At 31.3% G+C, this 15,189-nt stretch overlaps 1 protein-coding gene across 1 annotated transcript; it reads left to right on the top strand.

The window, feature by feature from the left end:
• The first annotated feature begins 13,835 nt into the window (after positions 1-13,835).
• On the top strand, positions 13,836-15,189 carry LOC139869176 (F-box/FBD/LRR-repeat protein At5g22700-like). The gene is made up of 3 exons (XM_071857497.1): positions 13,836-14,643; positions 14,716-14,858; positions 14,965-15,189. The coding sequence occupies exons 1-3, from the start codon at positions 13,836-13,838 to the stop codon at positions 15,187-15,189; spliced, it is 1,176 nt and encodes a 391-aa protein (XP_071713598.1).

Below are 15,189 nucleotides of genomic sequence, written 5' to 3'. Positions count from 1 at the left end.
ATTTCATGGGCCATCGGTTTGGAAAAATAGGCCCACACCTTTTGTTAAGGCAATATATATACTCCGTATAATGTAGGGACCTTATTTGACCCTTGCCCTTTTTTTTCAAACAAAATTCTCTCATCTCTTCTTCAGTTCTTTGCACTCATCTTCTCTCGCCGTCGCCGTCGCCATCGCATATCGGTAAGCTTCTTTCAGCGTTCAATATTTTTTTCTGTTTTGAATCATTAATTTGTGTTCCAGAACTGGTTTATGTTGATTTTAATTGTATGATAGATAAAAGTTGCGATTAGGTTTATTTTTCTCCAATATTTAGTGTAATTTTGGTTGCAAATAGACTGATTCATGTATATAAACGTGAATGCTTTGAATTTAAACATGTTCTAAATAATCTCTGATTCCGCCCTTAGGCCCTCTGCTGATTATTTATATTTATAATAGACCGCATGCAGAGCTTTCTTACCGTCAATTTACTTTCTAATAGTAAAATAAAGGGTAAACGACCCTTCCGACCGGTCCCACGGCCAACATGCGAGAGGAAAATCGTGTAATTAATGCTTAAAGAGACATAGGGCAGAGATTGAACCCATTACCATCGCGGTATGCTGCAAGTACTCCGACCACTAGACTACTATCGCGGGGACTACTTTCTAATAGTATATTTATATTATAGACAATAAATTTTATATGATTTTTGTTAGCGGTTGAAATTGTTTAATAGATAAAAATCGGATTTAGGTTTAAATTATTGAATTTTGATAGTATAATTTTGTTTGCGGTTAAATTTATATGTTTTAGTACATTCGTGACTATTTTCAAACTTGAAGTAACAAAATTGCTCTATGACTTCACCCTTTTGGCCTTATGTGAAAGGACTCGTCCTAATCCATCCGGACGAAGTCCATATCGATTATAAACGATTCACAACAGTTGATTACATTGCGAGGTACTTGACCTCTATATGATACATTTTACAAACATTGCATTCGTTTTGAAAAGACAATCTTTCATTACATCTAAAGTTGACAGACATGCATACCATTTCATAATATATTCAACTATAATTGACTTAATAAAGATCTTGATAAACTCAACGACTCGAATGCAACGTCTTTTAAAATATGTCATTAATGACTCCAAGTAATATCTTTTAAATGATCAAATGCACAGCGGAAGATTTCTTTCGTACCTGAGAATAAACATTCTTTAAAGTGTCAATCAAAAGGTTGGTGAGTTCATCAGTTTATCATAAATAATCATTTCATAAATTTAATAGACCACAAGATTTCATATTTCCAATTCTCATAAACATACGTCCCATGCATAGAGACAAAAATCATTCATATGAATTGAACACCTGGTAACCGACATTCACAATATGTATATAAGAATATCCCCATCATTCCGGGATCCTCCTTCGGACATGATATAAATTTCGAAGTACTAAAGCATCTGGTACTTTGGATGGGGCTTGTTGGGCCCGATAGATCTATCTTCAGAGTTCGCGTCAATTAGGGTGTCTGTTCCCTAATTCTTAGATTACCAGACTAAAAATGGGCATATTCGGTTTAATAATCCAACCATAGAATGTAGTTTCGATTACTTGTGTCTATTTCGTAAAACAGTTATAAAAGCAGCGCATGTATTCTCAGTCCCAAATATATATATTGTAAAAGCATTTAAAAAGGGAGCAAATGAAACTCACCTATTGTATTTTGTAGTAAAAATACATATGACTATATTGAACAATGCAGGGTTGACCTCGGATTCACGAACCTATATCATTTGTGGATATATTAATACACATAGTCGTAACCGGTCAATTATATATATATTTTTGTTATTAATAATATACTTGTTATACCATATGTTATTTAGATAAATTTAATATATTTAGTTTATACGTATTATATAACTATTACTTATCATTAATAATTAATAATAAAAACCATATATTAAAATTTAGTATATATTTGTATATTAGCTGATATAGCTTAACTAATATCTTTTTAGTAATAAAAGTTTAGTGTAATGTATTTTTATACAAAAGTATCTATTTATGATAATATTGATAGTTTTAGTGAAAACAAAATAATAATTTTATAAGTATGATAATAATGACAATAAGTCTAATAATAATAATACTAATGATTATATTAATAATAATAATGATAATATTTATAATACTACTTACGTTACTAATAAAAATTATTCTTATTTATAACTATAATCTTAATATTAATAATGATAACTAATACTTGCATGACAGAATTTATATTAATAAATACATTAGTAATGGTAATAATAATAATAATAATAATAATAATAATAATAATAATAATAATAATAATAATAATAATAATAATAATAATAATAATATTAATAATAATAATAATAATACTAATAATAATAATAATGGTTTTAATACTTATAACTATGATAATAATAATAATAATGTGTTATACTTCTAATAATAACAATAATATCAATAATAATAATAATAATAATAATAATAATAATAATAATAATAATAATAATAATAATAATAATAATAATAATAATAATAAAAATAATAAAAATGAAAGTTTGATAGTTATACCCTTTGAATGCTTCATTAAAAAGAAGTGTTGTAGACGAGACTCGAACCCATGACCTCACGCTCACCTGGCAACACCCCATACCACACCTCCATCTCTGTTTTTCTAATCTATACTACGAATTTAATTTACTTAACCCGTAAACTATTCAGCCCAACAAGGATCCTCACGGCCCAAAGCAAAATCCAAGCCCATCTCGTAATTAATGGCCCAATCTCAGAAAAGGGACACAGCCCATGTATAGATGAAATAACAAAAAAAAATTCGTAGTAAGCTAGGATTGAACCCTCAACCTTTCGTCAAACCCAAACACTCTTAACCATTCTTCCATTCAAGTTTTTCTTGATTTGTATCCTATTTAAATTTAATTAAACCCTTTTCTGTTTCTTCATTTTGTTTCATTTATCAATTATTATTATCATCACCTTTAGATCATTATATCATCATCATCATCATCATCGCCATGAAGCATCATCATTTTTGATTATCACTGCATCATCATTATTCATCATAACAATCATCTGTATCATCCCATCATCACATCACGATATCATAATCGTAACTCAAATTTTCATCATCAACCCATCGGGCATCATCTTTATTGTTTATCACATAAGCCATTATCATTTTCCTTCGTGTTCATCACAGTTATCTTCTCATTACAGCAGTAATTAAGCGATTTTAAGGGTGTCATTTGTGGTGAAATAATCGGAAAGGAGGAAAAGAAAACGGCCCTCGCTGTTAGTTTGACGAAGGAAAATAAAAAAAATTATATAAATACATTAGGTTAGCGGTGTCTCGATGGTTGCTGTGGTGGTTCGTTGTGATGTTCGGATTTGGTCCGAAGGTGGGTTGAGGTGATGAGTAGGATGACGGTTGGTTTGATTCACGAAAGAGAGAGAGAGAGAGAGAGGGGGTATACATATATATATAGAGAGAGAAGAGTAAGAAAGATGGAAGATGGTTGTTATGGTGAACATAGGTGGCGGATGGTGGAAGTAAGAGTGGCTGAGTGGTAGAGGGTTGGCGGTTATGGGATGACGGTCTATGGTGATATTCGTTGGTGGTGATAATAAGGTGGTCGAACATGGTTGGGTTGGCGGTGGTTCTTCGTTTATTAACACCGAAAGTGATGGTGTTTTGGGTGTCGGCCGGTGATCGTGGTCGATTGTGACGAAAACAGAAGCCTCCATATAACTCTAGAAAACAAATAGTAGTGGCGTGGTGATTTGGGGTGTCCTTGGTGACGGTTTGATAATGAAACTGTAGTAGAAATACGAGAGTTGCAGGTGCAGTTGGAGGTGGTAACGGTTGAAGGTTGTATAGCTCACCAAATAAAATAAGAATGAAGGTTAATGATGGTTCCTCATACAGATGCCTAAGTATCTATATATATATATATATATTAATATATAAGTTAATATAAGATCGTAAACTTTTTTTAAAATTTCAAAAGTAATACAGTTTATGTTGGGTTGTCTAGAGGAATTTGTGGTGATGGTTCACTAATGCAGTGTATATGTGTAATCTATATAGAATTTTAGGTACAAATAAAACACTAAACTCATTCAATTTAATAATAAATAATAATAAATATCCCTTTCATATGAAAATAAGAAACAGTAATAAGGCATAGTAATTCTTCAATTTCGTCGATTAGACACAGTACCAAATAGTTAGCAGCCATTAATAATTTTAATTACTCTACCGACAGTTTATCCCGGATGGCTATATCGTGTCATTTGCTAAACAGTTAACGTATAAAAAGTGTTCCTAAAAATCCCAAACTTTTAGATTAAATATAATTAATTATTTCACTCATTAACTGTTTGAAACCTGATCAAAAAGATTCGATAATTATTTATTTTCTGTTTCAATTTATATGTACGGAGTACTAGTATTTAATCTTAAAAAGGTAAAAATATTTTCATGAAGCCTAAAATCTTCGAAATCGATTTACAGTTCAACGTTCATTTTAAATCTTCATACATATGTACTATATCATTATGAACACTAAAGAAATGTCAACCGAGTGTTAAAGACGTTTACAGAATAGGTCCAAAATCATATTTATTCAATATGCTCTTTATATATATATATGAACAGTTTTAAATAATAAATTTTTACTAAGTAAATACATTTATTAATTATAAATTTTAAACAATTAAATTTAATATAACAAAATATATATACACAAGTAATATTTATATACTTAGACATAATTATATATATACCTATTTACAAACACTGGTTCGTGAATCGATTTGTCAAAGGGTAAATGAATACATGAATATAGTTCAAAATTTTTGAGACTCAACATTACAGACTTTGTTTTTAGTGTCGAAATCATATTAAGATTAAGTTTAAATTTGGTTGGAAATTCCCGGGTCACTACAGTACCTACCCGTTAAAGAAATTTCGTCCCGAAATTTGAGTGAGGTTGTCATGTCTAACAATATAAATGTTTTCATGGCAAATATGAGTTGATAAATAGAATTTTATCACATGGTGTAACCTGGATAAAATAATTCGATTATTCGAAGATTACGAGTGAAGCTATCACGAAAGAATGAAATGAAGAAATAGAGATTCGTCTTAGCTTTTGACGTAACCAGGGTTGAATTTAGAACATAAGGTGCATCTTAACGTTTGACGTTGTCTTGGTTGAATTCCGGAATTAAAGGGATTTAAAGAAAATCTTCGAAATCTAAAAGATTTGATTCTTCGGCGAGTAAGGAAATTAAGATCTCTATAATTAAATACGGTGATCTGCCTCGATTACTCTGTCTGATATTTCCCTTATAAATTAAGCTCTTCCGTTCCCTTATTCTCACCGTTTCTATAAAATCCACAAATTCAAAAGATTATGAAAGTGCTTAATTCAATTCTGATCCTTGTCCTTATCCTCACTATCGCAACAATTATTCTCCTTTTCCAATTACCATCGGAGGAATCTGTTTTCTTCTACTTCGCCCTCGAGGTTATAATGTTTTTAATTCTCCCGTGTCTTTATGTTGCGATAAACATTGATATACACGGTTTGTAATTCCTGTGTTTGTGATCGGCTTTATATTTTCCTTTATTTTTCGGAGTCCCATGTTCTTGTTTTCTCTTCCCGACTCCAAGTCAAGCGAACAATGATTCCAGAATTCGTAGATATAGAGTTTCAAATGATTATAATGTTCTAAGCATGGTGGAACGTGATAGCACGATTTGATTTTCAAATTTATCAAAATTACAGAAGATAGAACTATCAAGAATATATTCTTCTTGATATGTTCGGAGGTTATGTAGAATGAAAGAGTTATGTAACATGACTCATGATGACATTATGGTCTGTGAATCATCACGTTTCATTAGAAACTCAGCATGACTTACTGTAATATAATCACGTTGATCAAGTGTCATTATAATATACTAACTCATGCATCACTTCCCAACATTACTTCAATAACATTCATATTTTAAGCTTGAAAGTTTACAGAATATAGAAACTAACAGTTTCTATATGATGTAACACTGATAGCACGAAGGGATTAATGATTTCAGATAAGAATAGTTATGAAAATATCTTCAGAAATATGGAGGATATTTTTAATGAAAAATACGATGATATCTTTGAATATCTAAGATCAGAGGATGATAGAAATTATTGTCTGCAAGGGTTTAGAGTAAGGAGCAAGATATTCACTAAAGACTTTAGCAGACATTGAATAATTTGGATTCTTTGAAGTCAAACTTATTCTTTGTGATTTGTCCACGGCTTTCTTCATAGTTTCGCATAATCTGCTTTTCGGTTCTAAATTTTCTATTGAATGTTTCCAATATAATGATACACAGGAAGCACGAAGTGGTATATAATCTCAGACGAGAATATTTATGAAAATATCCTCAGAAATATCGAAGATATTGATGATGATATTTTTGGAATTTCTAAGTTCAATGATTGATCGAGAAAGATTTTCCGCAAGATTTTAACATGACTTCGGAGCAAGATATTCTCTAAAGATTTCAACGGATCCAGAATTACGTGAATCCTTTGAATATAGGGTTTGGTCCTTGTATTTGTCCTTGGTCTCCTTCATGGGTAGCTCAATCTGTTTTTCAATACTCAATTTTCTACCGAGTGTTCCTAACACTCCTTTCTTTATCATCAAACTTTTGGCCATTTAGACCACCTATCATTTTTCTGTTTCCTCTGCATTTAATGCTATGATATCTGAATCATCGGTTATTAATCCGAGGTGGTTTCAGGAGAATTGTGTTTTTAGATGATTAAACGCTGATGGTAACATGGTGGAATATGAAAGGTTCTCTGGTGACAATAAAAGAGCACGCGTATATATCAACGTTATAATAAGGTTGTTTCGTACGAAAAGTCAAAGTTGTTTTGCTGGAGCTGTGACAAAATTGGCTATTTTGAAGAAGAACTGCAAAGTTATTTTGGGTGATAATAACACTAAAGAAATTAGCACAGCTATGTGTTAAACGTTTACTCAGTTTCCGAGAGTTTTTCAAGTGCATAACTATATGCATCAATCTTTTCTTCCATAGCTGAAGTGCGGTTGGTTCGTTCTATCGATTGAAGTGTTTTCAAGAATCATGAAAGGTTTGAACGCAGATTGTAATCGTCAAGATACAGATGAGATTTAAGATGAAATCAAGTGGCAAACTTGAAGAATTGTTTAGTTTCATATGTTATGATCAATATTTTAATTCATTTTAATTATCCAATGTTATTAGTCCACAGTCTATAGTCCACGGTTGACAGTCCAATAATTCATATATAATTTAATATGTAATAATTGAATTAATTAATACGTATCGTGACCCGTGTACATGTCTCAGACTCGATCACAACTCAAAGTATATATATTATTTGAGAAGCAACCTCAACCCTGTATAGAGAACTCGATCATTACTGCATATAGAGTGTCTATGGTGATTCCAAATAATATATATAGATGCGTCGATATGATATGTCAAAACCTTATATACGTGTCCCGATATTTAAAGTGCGTAAAATAAATAACAGAAATTAAATAACGATAAATAAAGTGCGTAAAGTAAATAACAGAAATTAAATGACGATAAATAAAATTGCGAGAATGTAAATTGCGATAATTAAATTGCGATAAATAAAATGTAACCAGTTAGCTAGGAACAATTAGCTAGGAACAGTTAGCGTGGATTCTTAACAAAATTTCTCATAGTTAATTCGTTTGTTTCTAACAAATTTTATTTTGTCAAATGTTTTCTTCATTATGCCACTTGTTGGATTCTGATAAATCAAAATCCCAATATGAAATTGGATGAATATGGTTATTCTGTGGTGAATGGATTTGTATATCGGTGGATGTAAGTAAGATAGTATATGACTGTTGAAACAGATTCGAAGAACGTACAATGTAACTTATTAATGTGAAATTTAAATATTCCTCGGGTATTACCTACCCGTTAAAATATTTTCACCATTAACAGTTTGTACAAGAGAATTTTTAATTACAATCTTTATGAAAACATATATACATATATATTTTCTTCTTATGTATTCATGAATTTAATGAGTTAATATGATATTAAACTCATTTGCTTTTCGGTTGGAACTAGAATAAATAATCTCTAAAACTTTAGAGATTACATATTCGCCATTTCGAACAAGATAAATGAGGTAGAACGATACGTAGAACGAAGATCATACTCAAAGTACAGATGATGATATTGAAGCATGGATTGTTGATGGTACTGGTGCTGTTATTGATGGTATTGTTGGTGTCGGTGATGTTGCTGAAGCTGATACATTTTCCACCATATTCTCCGAATTGATTATTCGAGCGCGAAGTTCGTTGATTTATTACTCCAGGATGATTGTCGGTCGGGACGAGCGGATGAATAAGGTTCAGAATTGTGGATAGAATATAATCTTGTCGAGTTACCCTGGAAATGAGACTGAAAATGGTGTTTCGAACAGGTTCGCCGGTAAACGCTTCAGGTTCATTATCAAGAGGTGAATTCAGCTGGTGGAAGGGATTACCTTCTGTGCGTTTCCATTAATTAAGTTGACTACGAACCCATCAGATGAATTGATAATGGCTGATTGGTTGATTCATGCTGATGACGCTGTTTTCGGAGCTTAGGTGAACATCTATGTCGGAATAGCTGTCGGAATAACTACCGAAATAGCTATTGTAATCTGAGGGACTCGAACTGGTTGCAGTATTCATCTCGTACGATCAAATGAAGGATTTTCAATAAGAAATAGATTATAGGATGTAAATTAGTACTCTGCAATACATAATTTACATATGCATATATAATGCTAAAATCCCATAAGTTACGGAGGAATCTACGGAAGTTGTCAGGCAAAGTAACAGTAACAGATACGCTAAGATATGAAGTAGCAGATACGCTAAGATATGAATTTTGTCTTTACACTATTCATACAGTCAATGTAGTAAAACGTGTCTAGACTAAGAATGATAAGCAAGTGATTCTCTAAGAATGATAAGCAGGTAATTTTTGACACAAAATGATAAGCAAAACTTTTGACACGCAGACACGGTCGAAGTCCAGACTCACTAATGCATCCTAACGACTTATCAGTTAGACACACTAATGCAGACATGGTTCGCTAAGACCAGCGCTCTGATACCAACTGAAAGGACCCGTCCTAATCCATCCGGACGAAGTCCATATCGATTATAAACGATTCACAACAGTTGATTACATCGCGAGGTACTTGACCTCTATATGATACATTTTACAAACATTGCATTCGTTTTGAAAAGACAATCTTTCATTACATCTAAAGTTGACAGACATGCATACCATTTCATAATATATTCAACTATAATTGACTTAATAAAGATCTTGATAAACTCAACGACTCGAATGCAACGTCTTTTGAAATATGTCATGAATGACTCCAAGTAATATATTTTAAATGATCAAATGCACAGCGGAAGATTTCTTTCGTACCTGAGAATAAACATGCTTTAAAGTGTCAACCAAAAGGTTGGTGAGTTCATCAGTTTATCATAAATAATCATTTCATAAATTTAATAGACCACAAGATTTCATATTTTCAATTCTCATAAACATACGTCCCATGCATAGAGACAAAAATCATTCATATGGATTGAACACCTGGTAACCGACATTCACAATATGTATATAAGAATATCCCCATCATTCCGGGATCCTCCTTCGGACATGATATAAATTTCGAAGTACTAAAGCATCCGGTACTTTGGATGGGGCTTGTTGGGCCCGATAGATCTATCTTTAGAGTTCCCTAATTCTTAGATTACCAGACTAAAAAGGGGCATATTCGGTTTAATAATCCAACCATAGAATGTAGTTTCGATTACTTGTGTCTATTTCGTAAAATAGTTATAAAAGCAGCGCATGTATTCTCAGTCCCAAAAATATATATTGCAAAAGCATTTAAAAAGGGAGCAAATGAAACTCACCTATTGTATTTTGTAGTAAAAATACATATGACTATATTGAACAATGCAGGGTTGACCTCGGATTCACGAACCTATATCATTTGTGGATATATTAATACACATAGTCGTAACCGGTCAATTATATATATATTTTTGTTATTAATAATATACTTGTTATACCATAGGTTATTTAGATAAATTTAATATATTTCGTTTATACGTATTATATAACTATTACTTATCATTAATAATTAATAATAAAAACCATATATTAAAATTTAGTATATATTTGTATATTAGCTGATATAGCTTAACTAATATCTTTTTAGTAATAAAAGTTTAGTGTAATGTATTTTTATACAAAAGTATCTATTTATGATAATATTGATAGTTTTAGTGAAAACAAAATAATAATTTTATAAGTATGATAATAATGACAATAAGTCTAATAATAATAATACTAATGATTATATTAATAATAATAATGATAATATTTATAATACTACTTACGTTACTAATAAAAATTATTCTTATTTATAACTATAATCTTAATATTAATAATGATAACTAATACTTGCATGACAGAATTTATATTAATAAATACATTAGTAATGGTAATAATAATAATAATAATAATAATAATAATAATAATAATAATAATAATAATAATAATAATAATAATAATAATAATAATAATAATAATAATAATAATAATAATAATAATAATAATAATAATAATAATAATAATAATAATAATAATAATAATAATGGTTTTAATACTTATAACTATGATAATAATAATAACAATGTGTTATACTTCTAATAATAACAATAATATCAATAATAATAATAATAATAATAATAATAATAATAATAATAATAATAATAATAATAATAATAATAATAATAATAATAAAAATAATAAAAATGAAAGTTTGATAGTTATACCCTTTGAATGCTTCATTAAAAAGAAGTGTTGTAGACGAGACTCGAACCCATGACCTCACGCTCACCTGGCAACACCCCATACCACACCTCCATCTCTGTTTTTCTAATCTATGCTACGAATTTAATTTACTTAACCCGTAAACTATTCAGCCCAACAAGGATCCTCACGGCCCAAAGCAAAATCCAAGCCCATCTCGTAATTAATGGCCCAATCTCAGAAAAGGGACACAGCCCATGTATAGATGAAATAACAAAAAAAAATTCGTAGTAAGCTAGGATTGAACCCTCAACCTCTCGTCAAACCCAAACACTCTTAACCATTCTTCCATTCAAGTTTTTCTTGATTTGTATCCCATTTAAATTTAATTAAACCCTTTTCTGTTTCTTCTTTTTCTTTCATTTATCAATTATTATTATCATCACCTTTAGATCATTATATCATCATCGCCATGAAGCATCATCATTTTTGATTATCACTGCATCATCATTATTCATCATAACGATCATCTGTATCATCCCATCATCACATCACGATATCATAATCATAACTCAAATTTTTATCATCAACCCATCGGGCATCATCTTTATTGTTTATCACATAAGCCATTATCATTTTCCTTCGTCTTCATCACAGTTATCTTCTCATTACAGCAGTAATTAAGCGATTTTAAGGGTGTCATTTGTGGTGAAATAATCGGAAAGGAGGAAAAGAAAACGGCCCTCGCTGTTAGTTTGACGAAGGAAAATAAAAAAAAATTATATAAATACATTAGGTTAGCGGTGTCTCGATGGTTGCTATGGTGGTTCGTTGTGATGTTCGGATTTGGTCCGAAGGTGGGTTGAGGTGATGAGTAGGATGACGGTTGGTTTGATTCACGAAAGAGAGAGAGAGAGAGAGGTATACATATATATAGAGAGAGAGAAGAGTAAGAAAGATGGAAGATGGTTTTTATGGTGAACATAGGTGGCGGATGGTGGAAGTAAGAGTGGCTGAGTGGTAGAGGGTTGGCAGTTATGGGATGACGGTTTATGGTGATATTCGTTGGTGATGATAATAAGGTGGTCGAACATGGTTGGGTTGGCGGTGGTTCTTCGTTTATTAACACCGAAAGTGATGGTGTTTTGGGTGTCGGCCGGTGATCGTGGTCGATTGTGACGAAAACAGAAGCCTCCATATAACTCTAGAAAACAAATAGTAGTGGCGTGGTGATTTGGGGTGTCCTTGGTGACGGTTTGATAATGAAACTGTAGTAGAAATACAAGAGTTGCAGGTGCAGTTGGAGGTGGTAACGGTTGAAGGTTGTATAGCTCACCAAATAAAATAAGAATGAAGGTTAATGATGGTTCCTCATACAGATGCCTAAGTATCTATCTATATATATATATTAATATATAAGTTAATATAAGATAATATATAAGTTAATATAAGATCGTAAACTTTTTTTAAAATTTCAAAAGTAATACAGTTTATGTTGGGTTGTCTAGAGGAATTTGTGGTGATGGTTCACTAATGCAGTGTATATGTGTAATCTATATAGAATTTTAGGTACAAATAAAACACTAAACTCATTCAATTTAATAATAAATAATAATAAATATCCCTTTCATATGAAAATAAGAAACAGTAATAAGGCATAGTAATTCTTCAATTTCGTCGATTAGACACAGTACCAAATAGTTAGCAGCCATTAATAATTGTAATTACTCTACCGACAGTTTATCCCGGATGGCTATATCGTGTCATTTGCTAAACAGTTAACGTATAAAAAGTGTTCCTAAAAATCCCAAACTTTTAGATTAAATATAATTAATTATTTCACTCATTAACTGTTTGAAACCTGATCAAAAAGATTCGATAATTATTTATTTTCTGTTTCAATTTATATGTACGGAGTACTAGTATTTAATCTTAAAAAGGTAAAAATATTTTCATGAAGCCTAAAATCTTCGAAATCGATTTACAGTTCAACGTTCATTTTAAATCTTCATACATATGTACTATATCATTATGAACACTAAAGAAATGTCAACCGAGTGTTAAAGACGTTTACAGAATAGGTCCAAAATCATATTTATTCAATATGCTCTATATATATATGAACAGTTTTAAATAATAAATTTTTACTAAGTAAATACATTTATTAATTATAAATTTTAAACAATTAAATTTAATATAACAAAATATATATACACAAGTAATATTTATATACTTAGACATAATTATATATATACCTATTTACATACACTGGTTCGTGAATCGATTTGTCAAAGGGTAAATGAATACATGAATATAGTTCAAAGTTTTTGAGACTCAACATTACAGACTTTGCTTTTAGTGTCGAAATCATATTAAGATTAAGTTTAAATTTGGTCGGAAATTCCCGGGTCACTACATTATGATGCAGGTTATATAGTAGATTATGGACTCCTTACAGAGCTCTTCTACTACCCTTCAAATTCAGGTTTGATATCTTAAAATATTAGTACTAGTTATATATTAGTATATGCTACTTTTCATTTGTAGACAACGTTTCACCTTTAACTATTCTATCTATAAATTTGGGGTGATGACCAATCAAAATTTATCCAATTTATCCATATACCACTAACCACTCTTTATAAATTTGTACGGCATAAACCTCTAAAACAAGTTTAGTGGTGTATGCATTACTCCGCGTAACTTTGTCAACTAGGACAGGTTATGTACAGGATGTAAATGAGATGAGTATACTTGATGTTGATTGCTAAGATTCTTATTATTAATAATTATTACTAATGACATTGACATTTGAAGGTGGGAAGTTGTCAAAGGCCAAATTCGTATGATTTTATAAGCCAAATGCTGGACGATGTGCTCATTAAGATACTGTCACTTATGCCTGCTAAGGATGCAGTGGCCACCAGTGGTATTGCTACACGATGGAAATACTTGTGGCGTAATTTAAGGCAATTAAACTTTGATGGTAGTGAGACTTTTCGTGATAAAATCGATTTGGCTGATGTAGTTAAATCAGAAAGCGAAAAGTTCATCAATCAGGTCAATTCAGTCATCCGAAGCTACAACCACCTGACCGTTAGTGACTTTCGGATCCGTTATGGTCTCAACCATAATCATCAAACTAATATTCATGATTGGCTCCAATTTGCAGTGAGAAAGAAAGTTGAGTTTCTTGAACTAGATTTGACGGGCCTTTATGGTTATATGTATTCAAATGGTGAACCTTTTGATTTCCCAACTGTGGTGGTGCTACATTATCTAAAAAAACTTATACTGAAGAGGTTGAACGTGACGGAAGTAATTTTTCATAAGTTTTTAAAGAACTCTCCAAATCTTGAGATGATATCAATCCATGACCCGCTATACCTGGATGATATTATCATTGGTGGAGAATGTCGTAACTTAAGACACCTTGAAATAGTGGATGCTTATAAGTATGCTAAATCCATCTATTTATCTGATTTAGACCTTCTATCGTTCACCTTCAAAGGTTACTATATAGATTTACTTTTTGCTCGTCTTTCGAAACTGAAGGAACTTGACCTTGATGTGGTTCGGTTGAATATTAACAATGTGTTCCGCCAGATATCGTTGTGTGCTTTATCCCTGGAGTCTCTTTCCATAACTGTTAAAAAACCCGAGGTTAGAAGTTCATAAACTTAATGTTTTTATAATGAATCACTGATGGATATGTTTGTGTGACTATTATTTGTTTTTGCAGGGATCCTTAAACTTGAATCTGTTCCCGTCTTACCAAATCTGAAGAAGTTAAGATTGGCAGTTGGTGGTGGCGGCAATGAATGTTTTCTATTTTTGCCTTCCGTGATAAATGCATGCCCAAACTTGGAGACTTTTTCTATTAAGGTAGTCATGTTATAATCTAATTAAATTAAAACCTACTAAATTTTAAACAGGTTAACAAACATATGGATCTTTTGCAGCCATGTTGGACTTGTCCAACCATAAGTAGAAAGAAAGCAATAGGTGCAATCCCCAGAAACACCTCAGGCTTATTGAAATTGTGGAATATAAGGGTCGGAAATGTGACTTTGAACTGGCTGCATACATCATACAAAGTGCTGTTGCACTGAAGAAAGTTGTGATTTCAATTGTAAGGGAACGAATGAAGGCTCGATCTTCTGCTGAGCGTATAAAATCAATAAAGCCTCAAGATGTGGAGTTGGTCATAGTCTAA

This window comes from Rutidosis leptorrhynchoides, chromosome 9 (assembly GCF_046630445.1).
Source record: "Rutidosis leptorrhynchoides isolate AG116_Rl617_1_P2 chromosome 9, CSIRO_AGI_Rlap_v1, whole genome shotgun sequence".
Lineage (NCBI taxonomy): Eukaryota > Viridiplantae > Streptophyta > Magnoliopsida > Asterales > Asteraceae > Rutidosis > Rutidosis leptorrhynchoides.
This window is presented reverse-complemented; position numbering and strand designations above follow the sequence as displayed.